This window comes from Quercus lobata, chromosome 3 (genome assembly GCF_001633185.2).
Source record: "Quercus lobata isolate SW786 chromosome 3, ValleyOak3.0 Primary Assembly, whole genome shotgun sequence".
NCBI lineage: Eukaryota > Viridiplantae > Streptophyta > Magnoliopsida > Fagales > Fagaceae > Quercus > Quercus lobata.
The window spans coordinates 4,389,790-4,414,628 of NC_044906.1; the positions used below are offsets into that span (position 1 = coordinate 4,389,790).

The window sequence follows — 24,839 nt, forward strand, 5'->3', positions numbered from 1 at the left end:
TGTTTGAGCCCCATAGAACTGAATAGAATGAGCGGACACTGAATTCCCCATTTCTCTTCAACCTCCATCTCACTTAGTCACCACCCTTTCTACTGGGGATATGAGCATCTAAAAGATGGAGGAATGATGCCACCAGCTCTAAGTCACAGTCATTATTGTCCCGAAGGACCTTACATCCCAACTTCTTCGTCCCCCCTCACCCTATCTCACCAGCTAATATTCCACTAAAGAATCTCTATCATAGAACTAGCCTACAAGAAAGAAAAAGCCACCCTCAAAGGTTGATCTCCACGCCAATGGTCATGTCAGAATCGTATCTGACTATCATAGCCAACATCAAAATTAATGTGCTGTAGAAATCTATCTCATTTTATTCTAATGCTTTTCCACATACTACATCCATGTCTGGGGAGGGGTGGGGGATAATATTAATGATATCTTGAGGTTACCTAGCTTTGCTGCTTTTCTTGATTTAACGAAGCAACCTTATCACATAGATGACAACCCTGACCATTAACTCTAGATGTCACTAACAGTTACCAACATTTTATTTAAAGTAATGGATTAATTACTGATAACAATGACAGAGTAATATACCATAACTTTCTAATGCTTATCCTTATTGGAATCAGCTTTTTTCTAAGAATGGATAGGTTCCTTGCTTGAATATATTAAGCCAGTTGTTGATCTAAAACCATACTGTCCTAAGGCAATAACAAGAAAATTATTCTTCTTCTTCTTTTCCGTATTTCAATACCTTTGATTTAAGAATATGAGTAAATAATATGACTGCTACTAAAATCTTAGACACCATAGCCTATAGTACATTCTCTTGTAGTTTCAGTCCATTTACAATTTATCAGTGTCTTATAGTTCTAATTATTTATTTATTACAAATTTTTTTCTTTCTTTAAAAATATAGTAAATCTCTACACAAACACAAATATCTGTTTGACATGTGAAATTCTAGATAATAATACAAAATGGATAACTCATTAATAAATTCTAAAACCTTTTATGAGTATGCAAAACTTTACTTGAAATATCCAAGCTATTATCATCCACATTTAAAGGATTGTGCCAAATAGAAATAATTAAGAAGTCAAATATAGCTCTTGTTCTCTATTATTCTTGTGCTAATCAGCCACATTAAAAAGATCCAGGATAGCATTTTCTATTCCCTCTACAAAGCATTTCACTTCAAGTGATACCAGTCATTTTCTATCCCCTGCTTCTTCCATTGTTCATCTAACTCCTCTATCTTAGACCTTTCCATCAAAGACAAACCCTCAATCTCATTAGTGCTAACATCCTAAGCCAGATGATGGATAGTGTACAACCCAGTATTGTTATCTACAAAGATTTGACTAGAAAAAACAGAATTGCCACCTGAAGCACTCTCTAATTTCAGCCTTGATTGTTGTGATAAAATAGGGTTATAAAATAAATCCATGAGTTGCACTACTATTTCAATTTTAATCCAGGGGAAGCAAATGATTGAATTGATTAATAAATTTGACAGCATAAAAAAGTTTTTCTCAAAAGGGGGAAAAAATAAAATGAAAATTCCCCCTAAACTACACAAATAGATAGCCATAATAACACATTAGATTCAACAACAAAGAAGTAAGGCTCAACACAAAAGGAAAATATACAAATAAAAATAAAAATAACATTGGTCTTTCTATAAACAATTATCATGAATGCTGAAAATTACACAGGGCACACTGATATAGTTCATTTATGTCATTGAAGGTTGTCTTTACAATCAAATTGTTGTGTAGCATCTCCAAACATGTGGCTATTATATGTTATTTTCTATTTGGGTGATCTCCAATAATACATTTGGAATGAGTAGGAAAACTGCACTCTACACAGTAGTAGAACCATTGCTTGGAATCTCGTTCTTCTTCACAAATGTCACAGTAATATTCACCGGAGTCATCTTCGGGAGTATAACATAGAGTGAAGGGATGCTCATGTTGGTAGCACCATGCAGTTTGTGGTAGTGTAGCACATTTGAAGTCTAGAACAAATTCACATGTGGTACAACGGAATACTTGGTATTTTTCAGATCCACAAATACTACACTTCTGTCTATTGTTTGTGATGGAGAGGTAAAGAGGATGCTTATGACAGGCATGAGTAAGGGTCTTTGAGGCCAAACTACATTGAACATCAAGTTCAAAGTAGCATCTTTGACAAAAGTACCTTAGGCCATTGCAGCTCTGGCCACAGACATCACATCCAAAACCATATCTTGGATAAGTGAGGGTGAGTGGGTGTTGATGAAGTGGATGTTGTTTTATTTTGGGTAATTTAGTACAAGATATATGAAGAAAGAAGCTACAATTGGATTCGACACAACTGTAAAAAGATGGAGTGAGAATAGCTCGTACACACCCGTCGCAAATTTTGTTTTTTGGAACCTCATCAGTAAGCTTTAAGTGATGCTCATGGCTGAAGTGTTTGATTTCTGTGGCAATTTCAGTTCCGTCCTCCCCCACAGTGGTTTTTATGACTCTGCAAATCTCTGAGTCAACGGATTGATCGAGCTTTGAATCTACATTTTCCAGCATAGCTTTTAACTCGGCGGACTCCTCCTCTTTAAGTTCCAGCAAATTTATGTCCTCCATGTTTCTCCAGTCAATAGCACAATCGAGGTGGGCAGTGAAATGGCATGTGGAGCAATAGTAAAGGGCATAGTTTGTGTCCAGTTTTAGAAAACAGAGTTGACATAATTGGGAGTTGGATTGATGGAGTTCAAGAGAATGGATGAGGTTGAGGGGGTGATTGTGCCGTACGACTTTCAGTCTGCGCGGGAAACGAGCACATTGCCTATGAATCCCGAAACCACATGGGGTACACACATAGGGCATACCTTTGTCTTCTTTGCCACAAAGGTCGCAAGTGAAAGTCATCCACTTCCAATAGGGGGTCAATGGGTGGTGGTGGACTTCAGGTGCTTCCGTGGTGGGTGCTAAAGAACCACATCTAATGTGAAGCTTAAAATTGCAATGGAAACAACCATAACAATATTCCTCACGATTTTCTTTGCAAACTTGGCAATTGCTCAATTCTCCCGTAGGATAACTTGTCACATCGTCAACGAGAAGAAGAGGATGTAATGGGTGCAAGGGATGGTGCAGCAACCCAAGGGGTAGTTCCGCACATGATTTATGATGAAACCACCTCATATCGCATTCTTTACAACTGTAGCTAGGACCCAATATTTCTTCACTGCACCCCAAACACTCTTCGTCGCAAATTCTGTCTTCATTGAAGACCAATGGATGCTGCGGATGGATAAAATGTTGAAGCTGCTTCATCTCCTAACGACATACACAGACACAGTAAAACAAACGGAGAGAGAGAGAGAGAGAAGTGCACATTAGATATTTGATTGATTTAAGTCATGTGTGGGAGCATTTGTTTTGTTTTGTTTTGCTCTCTCGTGTTTTTGTAAATGGCAACAGATGCAAACATAAATGGTGAGGTGATGATGTTAGCATTTTGGGCTGGGTCAGCATTTGGGCTTATTGTTGAACCTTCTAATCTGGATAACCCATAAGACATGATGGTGGGCTTGGTTTTGCTGATGTTTATTTTTGGGTTTTGGGAATACTATGTCCATGTGTTGTTTTCTGGGCTTGTTACTAAATGGTTCACACCGGATTGTGGGCTTGTTATTTTGGGCTTTCATGAATTAAATGAATTGCTGTGTCAAAACTTTTTTTTTATTTATTTAATTCTGGTTGTAGGCTAGCATTTTGTTATTATACATTAAATTTTTACTATATATTATCTTCTTCCCTAAAACATCATTCACATCTTTTCTTGCTATTATCCCCTAAATTATATTAATATTTATTTAATTCTAGTTGTCATATAAAAATATATTGTTGCTTTTTTTTTTTTTTTTTTGGCAATGTAAAAAATGGAAGGCAATGTTAGAGAGTTAAAAATATTTAGATATATATATAAGTTTTTTTTTTAATAATTTTTTAAAAAACTTGTAGTGTCAAGTAAGGATGTAGTTATATTTGAACAAAGTGTAGATTTTTTAGCAAAATATTATTATGGAAAAAAGTTATCAAGTAATATAATTTTGTATAAGTTAACCGAAATGTCTAATGAAGTGACTAGGTGGATTACATGACTCACATCACGTGTTTCATTTTGGGTCTATTGTCAAATGGTGTTGGAGTTTGTACAAAATAATTCACATTTTCTCTCACAATTATACATAAATGATAATGTTTATTTAATTTATTTATCATAGAAAGATATATATATATATATATATATATAACTCTTTTGAGGTGTTTGTTACCTTGGGAATGCTTTTGGGATAATCAGTAGCCTCTACCTCAGTTTGTTGTTCTTTTTGTACCTCTTTCGCTTTTTGGGTCAAATCCTCTTCACTTGAATTCCCTGCCATTAAGCCACCACTTTTGCCTTTTGACTCGAGTAGTTGATTCATCGTACAGCTAGTTGAGTAGTTAATCAAATTAGTTTTTTTTTTTGGGGTTTAATTTCTCAAGTAGTTTTTTTCTTTAAATATTTGAAAATAATAATATTTTTATTTTTTTAGTTTTAGTTTTAGTTTTTAGAAAAAATATTTTCTTTGTTAATTTTTTAATTTTTTAATCAAGCTAATCTATTCTATCGTGCTTTTCAAATTTAATGTGATTAGGCATTATAAACTCAGTAATATTCAAAAGAGCTTAAAATTATAGGGCTTTTGTGTGTGTGTGTGTGTGTGTGTGTGTGTGTGTGTGTGTGTGTGTTGGAATTCCTAAATATACTAAACAAATATCTTGATAGTGAATTGCATCTGATTGTTGTGAGTGATATACCTTTTATCAAAGCTACATTAGACGTAACATGAACTAAACCCATTTGACAATAAATATCGTTAATTCAAGTGCAACTTAACAAGTAAATAGGCCCAATTGCATCTATAACATTTATAAGAAAAATTAAGCAAGTAAAGCGTCCTTATGAACATTAGTAGAAAAACACATACATACAAACAAACTTGAAGAATCAGCCATTGAAACTATAAGGAAAAGCTTCTAAGTTAGCCTTAATTTCAATTTTGTTAATACGAAATTCATATGGAGCTTGTCTATAACTTTTACTATATATAGACTAGATGGTGTTACTTTCAAAAGATAAAAGTTATTAAAGTTATTCCATTGTGCCAAACTAAAAAGCATCTCCAACACAAAAGACAACAAATTAGAGAAAGAAAAAGAATAACTTATACATAGAGGCTCATACTCGCACCCTCCCAACAAGGTTTCATTCTCACACCATCCTAACTAAATAACTCTCTCCCCCTTGGCCCACAAAAAAGGAAAAAAAAAAAACAAAATTGTAGGGTGCTCCACTTAAAAGTCTCATACTTGATACTTGCAGTTGAAGGTAAAAATTTTATAAAAAAAAAAAAAAAAGGAAATTTCATTAGCTCCACGTAAAGGTTCATTAGCTCCACATAAAGGCTCATACTTGCACTTGAAAGTATTAAGAGTAATTCTAGGACCACAAAATATTCTACAACTTGTTGTCACAACTTTGACGTGACAAGCTGCAAGTGATTGTCTATTAATTACACATGAACCTACCATTTGTAGTACTAGATTTTTTATTTTTTCAATATTACGGATGTCTCGTGGATGAATAATGTACAATAGCAAAAGTATATGTCAACATCTTTATGTGAAAATTTACGGGTAGGAGGGAATCTAACTTAAGCAAACTAAATTCATATGTTTTTCTCTCTCTCCTTTTCTCTTTACATATTCTTATTACCTAAAGAACTTAAAATATTATAAGATGTTAATTTTACATATTTACTTTCAAAATCACCCACATTATTCAATTTAAAAATATATAAATATACAATGTTGTTACAATAACTATGTAAAAGAAAATCATTGTTCTCAATTGAACTAAAAAAACTATACTTTTTTTTTCTTTGATAACACACAAAAGTTGTGCTTAGGTGTATGGGAGCAATAAATGGAGATAATAACATAGGAACAGTGAAACACTAATTGGACATTTTCGATAAGCTTGTCCCCCTCACTTATGTTTGCCCAACTTTAATTTGTTTCTAGTCGATAAGGAATTAAGCACATTTCCTAAGACTGTAAGCTAAACCTTTGAATTCAGATGCTTTCTCAGGAGTCAAGTAATCCCAAATCCTTTCCAATGCCTTCCTAATATTGCAAGTAAGGATATATCCTAACAAGTTTTTAACACAAGGCAAGATGAATATTTTAATAGGCATTGCCTTCAAGTTACACTTAAGGTAACTTTTACAAATTATACTACTTTGTAACTTTTTTCCATAATAATATTTTGCTAAACAAATTATTTGTTCAAATGTCATTTTTGTATCTATCACACTTCAAAAATATCAAGATGATTGGATACTACAAATTCACTAATCTATGTATCAAGAACTCAAATTATAGTTTTTTTTTTTTTTAATTTGAACAAATGGTAGGTGTTTTATCAAAATATTATTAAGGAAAAAACTTATTATATAGTATAATTTTGTAAAAGTTGTCTTTAAGGTTAACTTGAACGTAATTTCTATCAAATTTCAAACCAAAAATATAAATATAAATAGTTATTATATATCAACGTCTAATATTTCTAGTAATATGAATTTCTATTCCTAACATAATTTCCATCCAATGTACTAAACGTGGCCTCAAATTTTTTATTTTTTGGATAAGTGTTAATCATTTATAGTAAGAATATGAATTTTTTCTTCACATTTTGGACCCTACTTATCAAGGGGAAATCTAGGCACATGTGAGAGGGTGTTAAAATATTGGTAAAATAATTAAAATCTTCAATTTTCTTTTTCTCATAACACTTCCAAACAAACATTTTATTATTTTGTCACTCACTTACGAGATATTTTTTGCCCATCTCTCTTCAACTTATCAATATATGAGATTCAATCTCTTAGGGTTGTCATATATTTTTTAGTCTTCTTTCTTATGGCTTCTTTTGACATGTTGCTTTGAAATAATTTCTTATCCTAAAAACAAAGCAAGCTTCATTCCAGTGACCTACTAGGTGCAGACAACACCCCCCCCCCCCCCACCCCTTTTTCCCACCCCAACGCACACAAAGAAGAAAAAAAGATTCAATCGTTAGCATCAAGCATGGCCTTATAAGAAGTATATAACACCACCATCATTTGAAAATTCTAAAACTGGAGAAAAAAGTAAAATAAAAGCAATAAGCTTTCTTAACAACATACGACTATGCGAGTCAAATGCTTCTCTCTCTTATTTGTTAGGTATTCCTTTCCTATATTTTTTTTATTTTAACATTTCCTTTCATGACAAGGAATAAAAAAAATAATAATAAAAATAAAAGGAAGGAGAAGAAGAAGAAGAAGAAGAACAAGAAGAAGTAGAAGAAAAAAAGATAAAGATAGTGAAAGAAAGGTAATGGGCCTTGCTAATTAATCTTAAATCAAGTGCTACTTTCCCCTTCTTACCATTTCTTTTTCTATATTTCTATTACTTTTCATATTTCCATTTGTTTAAAATATTTTTGACATCTTTTGTGATTTTTTTCATGATGAATGACATTTAGAAACCAATAGATTTTGAGGAACTATATAACTTTTATGTTTGCTCAAAATACATTCAATTAATTCTTAAAATCAATCATTCCAAAAATGAAAGTTATATTGCATGTACCTAATCCTGTTAGAGCATTATTCACCTTGTTTACTATAAGGAAAATGGTAAATCATGATATTTTCAAACTTCATTAGTAAATTCTAATTCCTTTTATATGTTTACAATTTTTTAGATCATATATATAGGTTTTCCTTTTATATGTTCTAATTTATTTAGAAAATGAATTTATAGAATAGGGCTGGGAGTTATATACCTTAAATTAAAACTAGAACATAGGAAAAAAAAAATTATTGGAAACCAATAGATACCTTTATAAATTTGTGTATAGTTAATAGGGCACTAGAACTCAAACTATGCTCACAAAGTCCTTAGTCCTCAGCTCCTCTATTGCTACGATGTGTCCAATCTCATGTGCTACTCAATTTGATGTGCAAAAGTAAGGATTATACACTATAAGAAAGAAAGTGTAAAAAAGAGTTTAAGAAGGGGAATAAATGTGTGGACATAAAAAAAAATTGAAAATTGAAATGATGGTGGGGATTAGTGTGGTTTACTCTCACCTTATGGTGGGGAAACTTAAAAAGACTCACTAATATATGACAAGCTTAATTTTTTGTGTGTATTTTTGTATTCCTAAATATACTAAACAAATAAAAATAATATCATGTACCTTTTATCAAAGTTGCATTAGATGTCTCATGAACCAAACCTATTAGCAACAAATATCATTAATTCAAGTGAAAATTAAGAAGTAAATAAACCCAAAATTCATTGCATTTTTAACATTTATAAGAAAAATTAAGAAATTAAAGCAACCTATTGTTTATGAGTAGTATCAAAAAACCCATAGATATACAACAAAATTTGGAGAAATAACCATCAATACTTACAGGAACAAAAATCAAACTTTGGCTTTAAAACACCCTTAGGGAAGTTTCCCAATTGGCCCTAATTTGAATTTTGTTAATGTGAAGTTTATATGGAGTTCATCCGAGCTTCTACTATATATAGATTTGATGGTGTTGCTTTAAAAGGATAAATTTATCAAATTCCATCATGCCAAAACAAAAAAGCATAGACAAAGAATTGGAGAAAGAAAAAGAAAAGTAGATGCTTGCCTTCCATATGCAAGAAAGCAAAGAACTTGTGCTTCCCAACCTCAATGTATATACTAACCTTCTCTTTTCTCTAATCTTTTTCTTTTTTTAAAGGAAAAAAAAAAAAATTTTGTTCATGCCTAGTTGTCATAATAATATTTATTTTTCCCTTCCCCCCCCCCCCCAAAAAAAACATGTCAACACACATTTTGTAGTTATTCATTTTATGAAATTTATTTGCTCATTTTTATTTATGTTATACATTGTTGGAACATTTTAATATTAAATAATTAAAATGAGTAAATGTTATAACATAAATGTAAAGATGTGGGAGTGAATATGGAAGATGAAGAGTTGTGAAAATGTTTAATCCCACATTGAAAAGGAGAGAGACTATTTTATTCTTTTTAATTGTGGTGATTAATGGGGTAACATGAATTGTCTTAGATATTGGGCTAGATACGTGCGCAAGGGGGAGGTGAAGAGTGGAGGTGAAGAATGAATCAGCCCCTTGGATCCTCCTACTTGACAGCCCATTCAGAATAATTACCATATCCGTTGGTGAGTAAATGGCCCGAAATAATACTCCATTTTTATTATGCTTTGGGCTTGAACACTTTGTGCAGAGGTTGTTCTAGCCATACGACACTTGTTGGGCTGTTGTATCCTGGGAAAGACAAGTCAGAGAAGGTCTGCACCGGTTACAAGAATTAGCCAACCAAGGGCTTGAATCTCCTTAAAGAGAGCGAGTGTCGCGCCTCAGTCTAAATAGTGTTGTGTATTTCCTTTCTTTACATTAATAATATTCAAAAGTATTATTCAGTTTCTCTTTGTGTGTTATTTCCATTATTATTGTGTTTGCACTAACATACATCATCACTATCAATGCTATTGTCACGGTCACCACCCCATCCCCCCCCCCCCAATTTTTCTCATCTCATTGTTGTCACCATCGCCTCCACCATCATTCACTGCTATTGTTGTTACCACCACTACCACCAATAACATCATGATACCATACCATCACCATAATCAAGTTATCATCATTATTATAAAAGCCTTAATTCTTTACCCTTTTTTTTATGTTTTTAAATAGCATAACACTCTAATTAAAAAAGAAAAGAAAAAAAGAAGACCTTTTGAATACCAAATTCTAAATTTTTAGATATACTCATTTAATCAATGAAAAATTAATTGGTGTGTTTAAAATTTCCATCATTTAGTAAATTCTAAGAATTTTTGGAACTTGGAAGTCTTTTTTTTTTTTTTTTGTTGCAATTTCCTTTAATATGTTGTTTTAAAAATATTTATTATGTGTAAAACAAACCAGACATTGGTTTAAGCTTAAACACCCTTTTTTTCATGAACACCACCCCAATTTCACCACACACACACATTATTTTATATATATATAAATATATATATATATTGTCATTCCACTCTCATAGTCACATCAAAGTTGTACTCACACCATCCTAACAAAACAACCCCTCCCCCCCCCCCCAAAACCCAAAAAAAAAAAAAAAGGAAAAAAACATTTTGCTGTATGTTCCCCTCAAAAGTCTCATACTTGCAATTGAAGGCAATTAAAAAAGCAAGATTTTGTCATTAGCACCACATAAAGGCTATACGTGGAGATTTTGTGGGTGAAGGTGAGCAATCTCTCTCTCTCTCTCTCTCTCTCTCTCTCTCTCTCTCTCTCTCTCTCTCTCTCTCTCTCTCTCTCTCTCTCTCTCTCTCTATATATATATATATATATATATAGCTCCACAAAAACGGGGTTCAAATGTTGAACCCCCCCTGACTTCAAGAAAAAAAAATTTATATGTAATTTTTTTTATTAGTTTATTTTATAATTAAAAATGTTTTTGTATACATTGGCTAAAATCTTGCACACCCTGATCATAGATCAGTACAACCTAAAACTAAACAATAATTAGGCATTTAGTGTAATATTTATGTTAGTACTGAATAAAAAAAATAGTAAAGTTAGCAATTGTTCAAATATTTATGTTTAGGAACTAATATTTTCTTTTTCTTTCTTTCCCTCATTTTTTTTTCTTTATTACATTTATGACTAATAATATAATAGTTAAGAGAAAATAAATCCAAAAAAATATTTGTGCCACAAAAAATATCACAAATTTTACTACAACTTACCATATAACAGTTGTGAGTAAAGAATAATAGTGAGTACATAGAAGTTCACACCTCCATAACTTACAACTTGTGAGATAATCAATTGCAGCAAAAATTATAACATATATTTTTTTTATAACTGGCATTAGCTTTTCTCAATTAAAGTGTAGGCCCATTTTTATCTATTTTTTCTACTGAGTGGTAATTTTGTAAATAAAGTGATCCTAGTTCGAAACCCAATAGCCCTAATTCGGTCCTTTTTTTTTCCCTCCTCCGTGCACCACCGCTGCAAAAAACCAGTGAAGGAAAACGAAAACAATAGAAGAGGGAGAAGAACCTTCAATTTCGAAGCTATTTACCACCAAACGCCCAATGAATAAGAAGGAGAAGAAGGATGTTCCAGTTGCGGAGAAACCATCGGATTGCAATGGTGATAGGGTTACGGTTTCGAAGTTCGATAATTGTGTGGGCAATTACTTCAGAGCAAACGAAACCATATCTAAGCTCCGTGGAGAAGATGATGAAGATTATTATGCTCTTCAACAAACTGAAATTCAGCGTTTGTCTTCCTCGCTCACTTTCTTAAGGCAAATACTAAACAATGCTCCTCCTACTACTTTTATATATGTATGTATGTATGTATGTGTTAGAGATATGAGTCCAGTTTTACTATTGTGCTCTGTCTTACTATTTGTATTTGTATTGCACATTCTAATTTTTGCATGCATTTTATGTTTTAGTCACTGAACTTTGAAAACTTTTTTTTTTTTTTTTTGGTCCCTCAAACTTTGTAAAGAGCTTTTTTCAATAGTTTAGAAACAAAAATAAGGATGAATAAACAAACTTTTTTCAATAGTTTAAGGATGATTTTTATTTATTTATAATTTTAAGAGACAAAAAGCGAAATATTTTCAATAGTTTAGGGATGAAAAATGATGTTTTAAAGCTTCGGGATGATGAAATTTGTGCAAATTTTAGGGACGAAAACAATATTTTAGCCTAGTAATTTTCTCAACATCCACTTGTATGTGTATTTCATGTCATATCAAACAATTTCATGCACAAAAACATTAGAAATACATAAAAGGATCAATGTATCGCTGTATGCACACATGTATGTATATTCAATGTTGAAATCTGTACTAGGCATTGCTGGTCATGGTTTTTGTACTTGTTATTATAATTGACCTTGGTTTAAGATTTGGAAAAAACATAGGCAGTATATTAAGTGAAGGAGGGTGTGTGATGAGTTAACCAAAGCTTATATTGTGCTCTTCAATCTTGGACCTTTCTGTTTTAAACTTACTTAGTATTTCCCCATAATCTTGGACCTGCCTGCTCAATTGTAATTGTAGATTTTCAGGTTGGTTCCTTTTCTTGTAGACAGAAATTTTTGGTTGTGGTTTCTTGTAGCAAGTTGAAAGAGTAATTTTTTTTTTTTAATACTTATTTTATTTCAAAACATATAAAAGTAAGACGGAAATTCTAGATTTTCTTATGTTTTAACTTTTAACAGATGATGTTATTGCTGAATTTCAGACTGTTTGGCAATTTCTATGAATAAAATGACTTTAAACTTGTTGGTGCATTGTAAAATTGCTATCTACAGAAACTAAATAATTGATGATTGTTATGCACATTTGCTAAATGCCTCTCATCAGACCTTGCTGCACAAGGACTTTGTTATGTATGTTGGAGGGCATGTTTGGGCTTTGGATTGGTGTCCTAGAATCCATGAAATGCCTGACTATCATATTAAATGTGAGGTACTTGTATACTTTTTCCTTCTATTCCTTGTGTGTGTGTGTGCGCAAATGTTACTTTGTTGGAATTCTTTTGGGGCATTTGTGTAAGCTTTACTTTTAATTGATACTTGTCAAAAAAAACATCTCTGCTATGATGTTTAGATAGCTTATCCTTCTTTTTTTGGGTAAGTAAGAATTATTTTATTAAAGAGAAGATTTCTAATCCTAAAATTATGGTAAGAAATTTGATGTTGGAACTTGGAATTCATCTTCATCAGGGAAGCCTTGCCTATGAATATTTGGAAGACAGTTTAATGTATATTTTATAATTGCTTTTAAATATTATTAGATATTCAATTTGACTTTGGGAATTGTTAGGGAGGATTTGGAAAAGTTTATAATTCTTACCTAATTGATACTTGAACATTTTGGAAAAGTTTATCCATCTTTAATATTAACCACAAAAACAGCATTCTGTGTTTTTTTTTTTTTTTTTCTAATCTTCGTCAGTCTGTATTATTCCCAGTTGCTTTAATGGAGCCCCACACGCACATGTATGTATGAATGTGTATGTTCTAAATGTCATTTGCAAATGGCCATATTTTTTATTATTTATTATTATTATTATTATTATTATTTTTTTTTTTGTGTTAGGCAGTGTACCGTTTTAAGAAATTTGATGTAGTTTCATTTAGGCAATTGTTTAACAACAAAAGTGGTTAATTGAGAATTTGGGATAGTTAGAGGACATTGTCCTCATTAGTCTTGTTGAGCATTGTTCCACATTTATCGCTTTGTAGCAAAATTTTGTTTGCAAGAAATAAAAATTAGATATACTGCTTTATAAGACTTTTAGATGTTGTGTCATTTGTAGTTTGATTATATTTATATGTAGAGAATTTGTGACAATTTATTTTGATTATTCACATTAAATTATTTTTATGTGACATCTTTCTGGTTTTTTACTTTCCAGTTTATTGTGGTTGTTGCCCCAATAATATCATGTTACCATACCATCACTGTCATCAAGCTTCTCTCTACCGAAATCTGTGTGCTCAAAGCTTCACTCTTCCTTATTAGAAAGTTCTTTGATTGTAATGAAAAAGTGACCACCATTGTTCTTTCCTTCTTTGGCCAAAAATTCCATTGAAAAAGTAAAGGTGGTCTAGGCATAAGGGGTATGACGAATTTCAACAATGCTTTGATTGCAAAATTGGGAAGGAATGTCTTAACAAAAACTTATTCTCAATCCCAAAAGCAAATTCTATCTTCTGCCTGTGGAAAAGCATGTGTGACAGCTTCTCATAGACGAGCAGGAAATACCATGGCCCATCAGTTAGCAGGGCACCCCAAGAATGTAAACCATGAAATTGTTTGGATACAAGATGAACCTAAGTTGTTTGGATACAACTTTTTTTTTTCTTTTCATAAAAAAGTTGTACATTGGGAGTCATATTTCAAAAACAAGACATTGATCCAATACCTACTCATAGGCTTCACTCACTTGGTTCTCTATTAGTACTGTAAAGCAATAAGCAAATTCGATGGCCCACTCGCTAAGGGTTTGTTTGTTAATTGTTTTTTTTCCTCTGATTTCTATTCTTAAGAATAGTTTTCTATTTTCTTACCCAAAAAACTTGTTTAGTAACTGAAAACAAAAATAATTCTCAATTCTCAAAATACAAAGGAAATAAAAACATGCATTTACCTGCTTTCCGTTTCAAGCTCTTTAAAAACACGGAGAAAACAGTTTAAAACCCACAATTAATGAATCAACGCCTCAATTCGAACCCCATTAGAAGCAAAACCAGGAATTTTAGCATTTTTTCCCCTCTCTCACACGGGGACTGGTTATTTTTGCACACCACTCTGTTTAACTAAGCAATCTTAAAGAAGAGGACCACCTTTGCTCATTGGTGACTTGAATAGGTTATAGGGGCCTCAATTTACTTTTTGGTGGCATAAATTAGTCAAATTGAGGTGCGATTTGTTTGCTTTTTGGCACCAAGAATTTGCTATTGATATATGTTTGCCTTGCTAGAAGCTCACATTGTTGCTAATGTTTTATCTAATGTGGCAGTAGCTTTTGGAAGTGGCGGCCTTAAGGTTTAATGTGTGGGTTCGCCAATTCTACGTGCTAATGGGAGAACCACTTCTTTTGACATTTGCTAATAGATTTTTTTATTTAGACAAGCGATTAACATATTTTCAAAGAACAAAAGAAAAGAGGTACTCCACTAATTTAAATATTGGTCTGATCATGGTTTATGTTATAAATTAATACATTAGTGAGTACATTATCTCTAGACCAACTCAGATGAACCCATATATTAATCTCGTTGGAAGGGAATTAAACCCATCAATACCAGAACTTCGGATTTTCCCTCATCTTCCATTTATTTATTTTTTTCTTCTGTGCTTATGTTATAATGGATGCCAAAAATATTGAAATGGGAACTTCTTTTGTATGTTTTTTTTCCTTTTCAACTAAACAAATAGGTTTTTTACTTTGAAAACATAAGAAAGTTATTTTTTGATTTTATTCTTAAAAACAAGTTTTGGAAAACAAAAAACAAAAATGATAACCAAACATAACCTAAGTCGCTAGCCCGTTTTCACTAAACATATTGCTGAGAATGTTATTGGTTTAGAGGATACTCCTCCCCCAGCCCTAGCGACTTTGTATCTAGATTCAATCAATTTTCACAATGAATGAAATCTTGGTTTTGGCTAAAAAAAAAAAGGGACAATGAGTATCCAAACCTACTCATGTGAGTTGGGTTGATGTCTACACATGACAGGTTAAATTAAAAAAACATTTTATCCAACCCATGCAAACCTTTAAGTATCTCATGAGACCAACTTTTCATAAATCATAATAAATGGAACCCAAACATACTCTTATAAAAAAGTCTCAAAAGACCTTCTCATAAGATTTTTTTTTTTTTTGGGCCACACGCATACACAAATTATTTTTTGGCCTAACAAGTCTCTCATTTTGGTCTATTTTATTGACTTTCATTTTCTAATAAAATTTTTACTTATTGAAAAAGAATAAAAAGACTTGCACATGTTTTTTTTTCAATTAAAAATTCTGAAATTTTAAAAAATTTATTTCATTTTGAAACCCATTGATTAAATTCTATTTTCATCTAAAACTTAATAAAAAATCAATTTGACATCCATTAAATAGCGGAGGTACATAGAGAAAGTTTCATTTAAAATAAGAAAGAATTAAAATGATACACAAAATTTTATCAACAATTTTACTCATTATCTCGAATAATGGAAATTAATAAAAAAAAAATGGACGGGAATTTCAAATCGAAACAATTTCATAAGTTTGTAATTAACAAAAAAATTTAAAATTTAAAACCTAATATATATTTTTAAATTTTTATTATTGCATTTAGTACCTAATATAATATCTAAGAGGAAACAAATCCAATTCCTTTTTACCTATTTTTCTTTTTTACTGAAAAATATTGGTTGCTTCCGTGGACGCCGAGAATCCAATCGGGTGTTTTTTTAAGAATAACTTTAGATATTATTATCAGAGTCCAAGGTTGTATCAAACTCTCCAAACCCATATTGTGAATATGCCAAATTCATTCATCATCAGAAAAATGGGTGTGCTCCAAATCTTCATCATCTTCATTTCTCAGCACTATCACTATCATTATTATTTGCACTCACTGTTTTCTTTGCACACTCATCTCTGTGCTTTTGCTTCATTATTGGACACCTCCTGCAACACAAGTCACAGAACCAGTGGGCTAACGAAACTATGTGTGTTGTTCAATTATGGGGTCTTGTACTTCTTGGTTGAATATGCGTGTGGTTGGATATAGGGGGTTGTGCTCTGGAGTGTGGTGGTGTTGCTGGTCAGTAAATTCCAGAGTTCGCGCTTACTAGTGTTTAGTGAGGACTTGTTCTTCCTCTATTTGCTTTCTCCATTCATTTTCAATGCTGGGTATGCTTTCTCTCTCTTTCTGTGTGTGTGTGTGTGTGAAATGTAAGTAGTTGCTCAGAATTGGATTATATTTGAATTTGGGTTCTAGTGGTGTGGAATTTGGAAAAAGAGGATTTCTTTACTTTGGAACTATATTTTGTGGATTGGATTTGGGGAGTTTAATTGGAATTTCCTTTTCCAATTTCTATATAGGAGAGATCAAACAGTATCCAATGTTGAGTTGAATGTTAACCCTCCAATTCCGAACTCAATGTTGATTCCAAGCTAAAGTGATGCAGCAAGAGAGGTGTTATATGATGATGTCGGCTTGAAAGAAATTATGAATAGATTATTGAATCTTATTGAATTTAGACATAGCATGCCTGTTTATTAATGATTTTTCGGGCATGCTATGTCTGTTTAGGTTTTTGTCTGGGGCAAATATACATATGTGAATACTCTTGTTTCCTCTTAAGTTGTGAGGAATTTTTTCATTTCCCTATATCTAAAAATTCATGGTTGTTCACCAATATTGCAGCACATATAAATCATTTCTCCTGCATAGATCTTTGAGCTCATTTGTTGACATTTGACTGCAAAGTCAGTGTCATAATTGGTGGCTTATTGGCTTGCTAAATATTAATGTACTTTGTGGGGATTTTGGTAGACATCATCTTCTAACTCCCTATATGGTAACTTTCAGGCAGGTCTAATAAGTGCTATATCATAAACAATTTACTTCGGAAGATACAATCAAATGCATTCTGTTTTACTTTTTGTTTTTGTTTTTGGATGTTATTTGTTCAAATCTTTTGTTGCATTGTCTCTTTATCAATGTTCAGATTTCTGCATGTCAAAATTTGTCACTGTGAGATCTTTTAGATGGTTCCATCGTAATAATGATAAAAGATCTCTGCTTTTCTGTAATCATACATGCTTATCATCCCCTCACAAATAGCTGTTGAATTCATAGCCTTACACATTCAGAGTCTGATGCAATCTTCAAAATTGCACCACTTTGAAGTATTCATGCCATTCATGATCAATTGACATTATTCTATAACCTATGAAATCCATGCACCTCTGTCCTTACATACTTCTAGTGCTTAAATATATATATATATATATATACACACTTAAAAGATCTGAGTTTGTAATTAATTCATCTACTGAAAAATACATTTTTTTTTCTTTTTTCTTTTTTTTGATAAAGTACTGAAAAACTACATGATTGCATGAATTTGAGAAGTTTTATGAATTGGGATTTGGGAATTAAACAGAAGCAGAGAGCTAAGTGAGAAATAGCAGTAGGGAGTGCAACTATTGAGAAAATCAGATGCAGGTGATACAAGGAAAAGATGGAGGGGAAAAAGAATGTAGCTTGAGTCAGTGGTAAACGAGAACGTGGAAAAATATTAAGCAGGAACCATATCTCAAAATTGAGATGAATGTGAAGGAATCCCCTAATCAACACAATCTTGAAATTGTCTATTTGTTTTTGTGGAAGAATATCTTATTAGTCAGTGAGTCCAGTATGATCACATTTTGGTTTACTGGCTTTTGCTTACCTAAATGATTAATTGTGACCTGTACATAAGCCTTGTTATATAACTTGACATTGTCATTTTTCCACTACAGACCATGGAGTTGCACTCATGATGTTTATGGCTATTTGTCATACATGTTGGCTGAGGTACCAAAATCAACTTTTTATATCATTTTACTCATCTCTCTCTTTTTATTTATTTTTTAATTTTTTTAATTTTTATTTTTTTTACTGTTATTTGATTTGGAATAACCACGATGCCTTCAAGTTCAACCTCCAAAAAGTATGCTCAAAATTAGAAGTATTCATGTAAAGAAAATTATATAGTTTATGTCACATTGGAATATTGAAGGTTTATAGCAAACAATGGAATAGTAAAAAAAAAAAAATTGAAGATGAATGTCTTACTTTTCATTATACTATCTCCTTTGGGAGCCTCATCAGTGAATCAATATTAAATCACTTTATATCTTGTCAGGCATGTACATAGTTTAAGCTTGCATTTTGGACTTCCATCGGAATACATGGTACCATACTTGTTCAATGTTTGAGTAATCTTTAGTTCAACAATGGTATGACTCAAATGAATTGAGTTACCACCCAATAAAAAAGAAGTGATATAATCTCGTTTCAGAAACAGTTTGTTTGTATACACAAACAGAAGAATTTAGTGAAATGACATATCAGTAGCTCAAACTGCTTTTCCAAACAAATAACACTGTCTGACTGGAACAAGACAGGTAATGACTGTGAAATCATTGCCCTGCTGTATATTTCTTAAAAATTAATAAATTTCCCTTTTTTCTGCAGCATTATAAATCTAAGTGGGATTTTGACATAATTCTTCTGCAGCATTGTCATGTCTCACTACATGTGGCATATTGTCGAAGAAAGCTCATGGGTTAATGGTGATAGTATAGAACAACCCCAAGCCCCCAATCTGAGTTGTTAAATTTATTAATTTATGTATACGAATATCATAATGCCTACAAGAACAATGGCCTTCTAATGCACCTTCACTTGAATTTGTTGACATTTCTCTCTGTTGGTGTGAAAAGACTGTGTCATGTTCACAAGCCCATGGCTGCATACAAGTAAAATGTAAATTTTGTTTGAACTGCCAATAATATGGGAGCATCAACACCCCCCTTTGCCTCACCAAAAAAAGGAGAACAAAAGAAAAAGGGAGATGGATAGAAAATTTGTTCAAATTATTGTTATGTCAACTACAAGCACCCTGTTGTCTGTCAAAACAAAAAGTTTCTCTATAGGGCCTTTAGAAACTGAGAGAGGACGCCTTGGTTAAAAAATGCTTGCAAAATTCAGCAGCTAAAATTGAATAGGAATTCCAAAGAAGAAGGTTTAGAATGCACTTGCAAAGAAGTAGTTCATATAAAAAGAGGGCAATTAGTAACTTTAGATTGAAATTCTGACCAAAAGGGATGCAGTGGTCATGATTTTTGCTTAAATATATTAAGGATCTCTCAAGCCGGATCCTCAATCAACATTCTAATGTAAAAAAATATCTCACAAAGCAATAAGCCAATACCCCATTGGTGAATTTCATTTGAAAAGGTGTCAAATTCAAAAGTTTGCCTATCTACTTTGTTCTCTTTCCTTTTTTACTTCAAATCTCCAATTTACCTTATGTTTGTTTCTATCTTATTGTTTGTTGTTCTATTGAATTCATCAATATCTGTCAGCAATTTACATGTTTTGACAGAAGAAGTTTCAATGACAGGTTCTAATCTTCAAAATGGTTTGATTATCTCAGGTATGCATTTGCAGCAATATCATTCATTGCAGAGACTTTTATATTCCTTTATGTTGGTATGGATGCCTTAGACACTGATAAATGGAAAAGCAGCAATGCAAGGTAATTTTTACCACTTTCCAATTTCACATTTCAGATCTCATTGTTAACTAACAGTTGGTATATTTTTCCAGATGATGTGAAACAACAATTACTCTAAATTCAAACATTAGGTGTCATGTCATGCATGTTAATATAAAAATATGGTAACAATAAATGCATTATAACTTGTAACTATTGTTACTATCCTCTCTAAGATTTTTCATTTTAACAAAAAAAAAAAAAAAGGGGAAAAAGAAATGCAAGTGCCGTACCTAGTGCACAATACTCCTGCTTCTATTTTCTTTTTGTTTTCACCAAAGCAAAATCACAATTACCACATTCAGAAGACAAGTGATATACTGTTCTTTCCATTAGATTTTCCTATAGATTTGATACTGTTTAATTAGTTTCATACTAATTACTTCAACCCAGCAACTTGTGTCCTCATTAGTTTTGTTGAGCATTGTTGCACATTTATTGCTTTGTAGCCAAATTTTGTTTGCAAGAAATATAAGACTTTTAGATATTGTGTAGTTTGATTTTATGTAGAGAATTTGGGACAATTTATTTAGATTATTCATGTTAAATCATTTTTGTGTGACTGCCTTCATTCTGTTTTCTTTCTTTCCAGTTTGTTGCTGTTGCTGCTCATCCTCCTGGGTCTTCATATCACAGGATTGGTAACCCACTTACTGGTAGAGGTGTAATTCAGATATGGTGTATTCTAAATGCCAGTGTAGATGAGGAAGAGGTGCCACCTTCAATAGAAAAGTCAAAACAGGGAAATATAAACAATGGGGCCATGAAGGACAAATCAACCTTATCAAAGTGGACAAGAGGAAGGCCTAGAAAAAAACCAATAGAAGACAATGAGGCCATAACATCTTAATCAAAGAGGCCTAGAGGAAGACCTAGAAAAACTCCGATAGAAAAATCTCTTGATAATTTTGACTGCAATGACCAGTATGTTCAAGGTCTTGCTGTTCAACTTTCAGAAAATTCATCAGAAGCACATGCTGTGGATGGGGTTCCTAGGGATGCCCAAGAACATTCTGTACAAGAAGAAAGTGGTAAAAAAAAAAAAAAAAAAAAAAAAAAAAAACGTTACCAGTGAGCAGCATCTGTATGTAATCCAAAACCTGAAAGTCCTTTGTAGGGCAGAATATTGAAACAAAAGAAATGAGCAGGGAGTCACAGTGATGACACAAGTCCACTGTTATTGACATGAAACGAAGACGCGGGATCTTCTGTTTTGAATCATCAAATACAACATAACTCTGGACAGGAACCTGCTGCAAGTGAGAATATGTCACCCAACGGTTCCTTGGGAATCAGCTCAGGCAGTTTCTTGATTTCAAAGGATGTTGCTTTGCCAAGAGTTGTATTATGCCTAGATCATAATGGGAAGGTTGCATGGGATGTCAAAAGGCGGCCCTCTAATGCATCTGAATCCAAATGTAAGCTTCGTATGGGCTATCTTGCTGGGGAAATGGGAATGGATCTCTGGAAGTGTAAGAAGTCTGCTTCGGTTGTCCAGTTTCCATGTTCCTTAAATATTGTCTCGGCTTCTCTTGTTCATATATATTAAGTCTTCTTTAGATGGTTTTGTAATTTCTTCTTTTCCTTTCTACAATGTAGGTGGGAAGTTCCTCTTCCTTGTACAATGAAAGTTATCTATTCTTCTGTGCATCAGGAGGGTACTGATCCCTGCTTTGTAAAATTGGAGCCTGTATTCAGATGCTCAATGTTGAAATGTGGTGGCATACAGAGGTAGCAGTCTCTACCTTTTAGATAAGTACTTTGGAATTTTACTGGAATAGAACAAAAAGTTAGCTTGCCAATGAGCTCTAGCTCAACAGGCATTTCCTCCCTCCATAAAGAATGGGGTAGAGGATTTGTAGAACATGTAAATCCCCATCCCTTTTTGCTACAGCCTATGGGGAACTGGACATATTTAATTAATACTGAATTGAAACAAGTTCCTACACCTATTTGCTACAGGAAACTGTCTTTGTTTTCCTTGTTAGAGCATTTGCAGCAGTATAGCTATATTATTATATTGCTATATTTTAGCTACACTGCTGCTAAAATGATGCTCCAGCAATGGAGCTAAATCTAAAAATTTTAGCTCCACTGCTACAGTGCACATCTAAAAATAGATGTGCACTGTTCATGAGGAGCAAAAAAAAAAAAAAAAAACCTATTTTAATCATCCGGTAGATTAAAATAATGCCACCGCTGCAAAAACCAGTGAAGGAAAACGAAAACAATAGAAGAGGGAGAAGAACCTCAAATTTCGAAGCTATTTACCGTCAAATGCCCAATGAATAAGAAGGAGAAGAAGGATGGTCCAGTTGCGGAGAAACCATCGGATTGCAATGGTGATAGGGTTACAATTTTGAAGTTCGATTATTGTGTGGACAATTACTTCAGAGCCATCGAAACCATATCTAAGCTCTGTGGAGAAGATGATGAAGATTATTATGCTCTTCAACAAACTGAAATTCAGCGTTTGTCTTCCTCGCTCGCTTTCTTAAGGCAAATACTAAACAATGCTCGTCCTACTACTTTTATATATGTATGTATGTATGTATGTGTTAGAGATATTAGTCCAGTTTTACCATTGTGCTCTGTCTTACTATTTGTATTTGTATTGCACATTCTAATTTTTGCATGCATTTTATGTTTTAGTCACTGAACTTTGAAAACTTTTTTTTTTTTCGTCCCTCAAACTTTATAAAGAGCTTTTTTCAATAGTTTAGAAGCAAAAATAAGGATGAATAAACAAAATTTTTTCAATAGTTTAAGGATGATTTTTATTTATTTATAATTTTAAGAGACAAAAAGCAAAACATTTTCAATAGTTTAGGGATGAAAAATGATTTTTTAAAGCTTCGGGACGATGAAATTCATGCAAATTTTAGGGACGAAACCTATATTTTAGCCTAGTAATTTTCTCAACATCCGCTTGTATGTGTATTTCATGTCATATCAAACAATTTAATGCACAAAAACATTAGAAATACATAAAAGGATCCATGTATTGCTGTATGCACACATGTATGTATATTCAACGTTGAAATCTGTACTAGGCATTGCTGGTCATGGTTTTCGTACTTGTTATTATAATTGACCTTGGTTTAAGATTTGGAAAAAACACAGGCGGTATATTAAGTAAAGGAGGGTGTGTGATGAGATAACCAAAGCGTATATTGTGCACTTCAAGCTTGGAACTTTCTGTTTTAAACTTAGTTAGTATTGCCACAAATTATAGTTGTAGCTGTTTATGAATAGCTCAAGGGGTGACTCTTTGAATTACTAAATTGTCCTTAATGACATATATGTCTTGATGGGTGAAAGGGTAGTTGAATACATATGGTCACTAGTTGTATACTCCCTGTCTACTTGGGTAACTCTTTTATTTTTATTTTTAATATCAATAAATTTTTAATTACCTATCAAAAAAAAAAAAAAACAATTCAAACGATGCCACCCTATTCACGAGCCCATTATCTACTAAGGTTTATTTTATTCTTATTATGGATGTGTGAATGGATAAATTCAAGTTGTAAATTAACTGATAGAAGGAATAAATAATGAGCAGAACATGCATAGCATGAGTAAAATCATGTTTCAACTTGGTGGTGCATTGTAATAGTCTATTGACAGCAACTATATTATTTATGATTGATATGCACATTTGCTAAATGTCTCTCATTAGATCTTGCTGCAGCAAAGACTTTGTTTTGTATGTTGGAGGGCATGTTTCGACTTTGGATTGGTGTCCTAGATGTCATGAAATGCCTGACTATCATATTAACATGAGGTACATGTATCCTTTTTCCTTCTATACCTTTTGTGTGTAAATGTGACTTTGTTGGAAGTCTGTTGGGGTTGCATCCCTGCATTTGTGTATGCTTTTAATTGATACTTGTGAAAAGGATCTCTGGTATGATGTTCAGATAGCTTATCCTTTTTATTTATTTATTTTTTTTTGTATATAAGTAAGAGTTATTTTATTAAAGAGAAGATTCCTTATCCTTGTTTGTAAGATTATGTTAAGAAGTTAGATGTTGGAATTCATCATCATCAGGGAAGCCTTGCAGCCCTTGCCTATTGAATCTTTATGAGACAGTTCTAATGAATATTTTATAATAGCTTATAAATATTATTAGATAGTCAATTTGACTTTGGGAATTTTTGGGAAGAATTTGGGGAAATTTATAATTCTTACCTCATTGATACTTGAACATTTAGGAAAAGTTTATCCAACTTCAACATTGACCACAAAAACGGCATTTTTTTTTTTTTAAATCTTCATCATGCTGTATTATTCCCAGTTGCTTTAAAAGAGCCTTACATACACAAACATGTGTTTTTTTGTTTTTTTTTTTTTGTTTGTATGTATGAATGTATGTGTTCTTTATGTTATTTGTAAAAGGCCAAATCCTTTAATTTTTGGTTAGGCAGTGTTCCATTTGATAAATTTGATGTAGTTTCATTTAGGCAATTGTTTGTGATATTATTGGTAACAACTAAACTGGTTGTTTGGGATAGTTAGAGGACATTGTTAGGGAGCACCATGATTGATAATCTGGTGTGTTCTAAATGTCAGCGTAAATGAGGAAGAGGTGCCACTAGTGGGGCTACTGACTCTCTTGCCATTACTTCTTTGGAAACCTGGTCTTTTCAAATGAAAACCTCTTAATACCATAGGGTGCTGACATTTAAAAAAGTAATATTTAATTGATGTTAATTTAATGAATTTGAACCTATTATATTTTATGATTATCAAAGATATTTACTTTGGTTGATTTGTTGATGAG

General features: G+C 32.4%; 3 protein-coding genes across 5 annotated transcripts; 2 read left to right on the forward strand and 1 right to left on the reverse strand.

The window, feature by feature from the left end:
* Positions 1 to 1,621: 1,621 nt before the first annotated feature.
* On the reverse strand, positions 1,622 to 8,642 carry LOC115979997. 2 transcript variants are annotated; one of them, XM_031102160.1, is made up of 5 exons: positions 8,570 to 8,642; positions 8,350 to 8,388; positions 7,988 to 8,093; positions 4,334 to 4,490; positions 1,622 to 3,332 (listed from the first exon to the last, which is right to left on the reverse strand). In XM_031102160.1, exons 4-5 carry the CDS (start codon positions 4,481 to 4,483, stop codon positions 1,812 to 1,814), a joined length of 1,671 nt encoding a protein of 556 aa, XP_030958020.1. In that variant the 5' UTR covers positions 4,484 to 4,490; positions 7,988 to 8,093; positions 8,350 to 8,388; positions 8,570 to 8,642; the 3' UTR covers positions 1,622 to 1,811. The 2 variants fall into 2 exon arrangements, with proteins under 2 accessions (XP_030958020.1, XP_030958019.1); XM_031102159.1 differs by having other exon boundaries at positions 7,988 to 8,129.
* A 2,447-nt stretch (positions 8,643 to 11,089) lies between these two features.
* LOC115980000 lies at positions 11,090 to 14,205 on the forward strand. The gene is made up of 3 exons (XM_031102165.1): positions 11,090 to 11,502; positions 12,577 to 12,681; positions 13,634 to 14,205. Exons 1-3 carry the CDS (start codon positions 11,288 to 11,290, stop codon positions 13,656 to 13,658), a joined length of 345 nt encoding a protein of 114 aa, XP_030958025.1. The 5' UTR covers positions 11,090 to 11,287; the 3' UTR covers positions 13,659 to 14,205.
* A 1,970-nt stretch (positions 14,206 to 16,175) lies between these two features.
* On the forward strand, positions 16,176 to 22,721 carry LOC115980001. Of its 2 annotated transcripts, XR_004089268.1 has the most exons (6): positions 16,176 to 16,633; positions 18,251 to 18,305; positions 19,933 to 20,034; positions 20,645 to 21,524; positions 21,652 to 21,783; positions 22,265 to 22,721. XR_004089268.1 is itself a non-coding variant. In XM_031102166.1 (4 exons), the coding sequence occupies exons 1-4, from the start codon at positions 18,057 to 18,059 to the stop codon at positions 20,718 to 20,720; spliced, it is 312 nt and encodes a 103-aa protein (XP_030958026.1). In that variant the 5' UTR covers positions 16,928 to 18,056; the 3' UTR covers positions 20,721 to 21,115. The 2 variants fall into 2 exon arrangements, 1 of the variants encoding a protein (XP_030958026.1); XM_031102166.1 differs by lacking the exons at positions 16,176 to 16,633; positions 21,652 to 21,783; positions 22,265 to 22,721 and adding an exon at positions 16,928 to 18,135 and having other exon boundaries at positions 20,645 to 21,115.
* The last annotated feature ends 2,118 nt before the right edge of the window (positions 22,722 to 24,839 follow it).

Bases quoted from the DNA above. Each gene is read 5' to 3' on its own strand.
- LOC115979997 (XM_031102160.1), bottom strand. From the start codon at position 4,483: ATGAATCAACTACTCGAGTCAAAAGGCAAAAGTGGTGGCTTAATGGCA. The intron at 3,333-4,333 runs GTAACAAACACC...GTATGTCGTTAG, and splicing joins ATCCCAAAAGCATTCCCAAG to GAGATGAAGCAGCTTCAACA.
- LOC115980000 (XM_031102165.1), top strand. From the start codon at position 11,288: ATGAATAAGAAGGAGAAGAAGGATGTTCCAGTTGCGGAGAAACCATCG. The intron at 11,503-12,576 runs GCAAATACTAAA...GCCTCTCATCAG, and splicing joins TCCTCGCTCACTTTCTTAAG to ACCTTGCTGCACAAGGACTT. The intron at 12,682-13,633 runs GTACTTGTATAC...TTTACTTTCCAG, and splicing joins ACTATCATATTAAATGTGAG to TTTATTGTGGTTGTTGCCCC.
- LOC115980001 (XM_031102166.1), top strand. From the start codon at position 18,057: ATGAATGTGAAGGAATCCCCTAATCAACACAATCTTGAAATTGTCTAT. The intron at 18,306-19,932 runs GTACCAAAATCA...TGATTATCTCAG, and splicing joins TGTCATACATGTTGGCTGAG to GTATGCATTTGCAGCAATAT. The intron at 20,035-20,644 runs GTAATTTTTACC...CTTTCTTTCCAG, and splicing joins TGGAAAAGCAGCAATGCAAG to TTTGTTGCTGTTGCTGCTCA.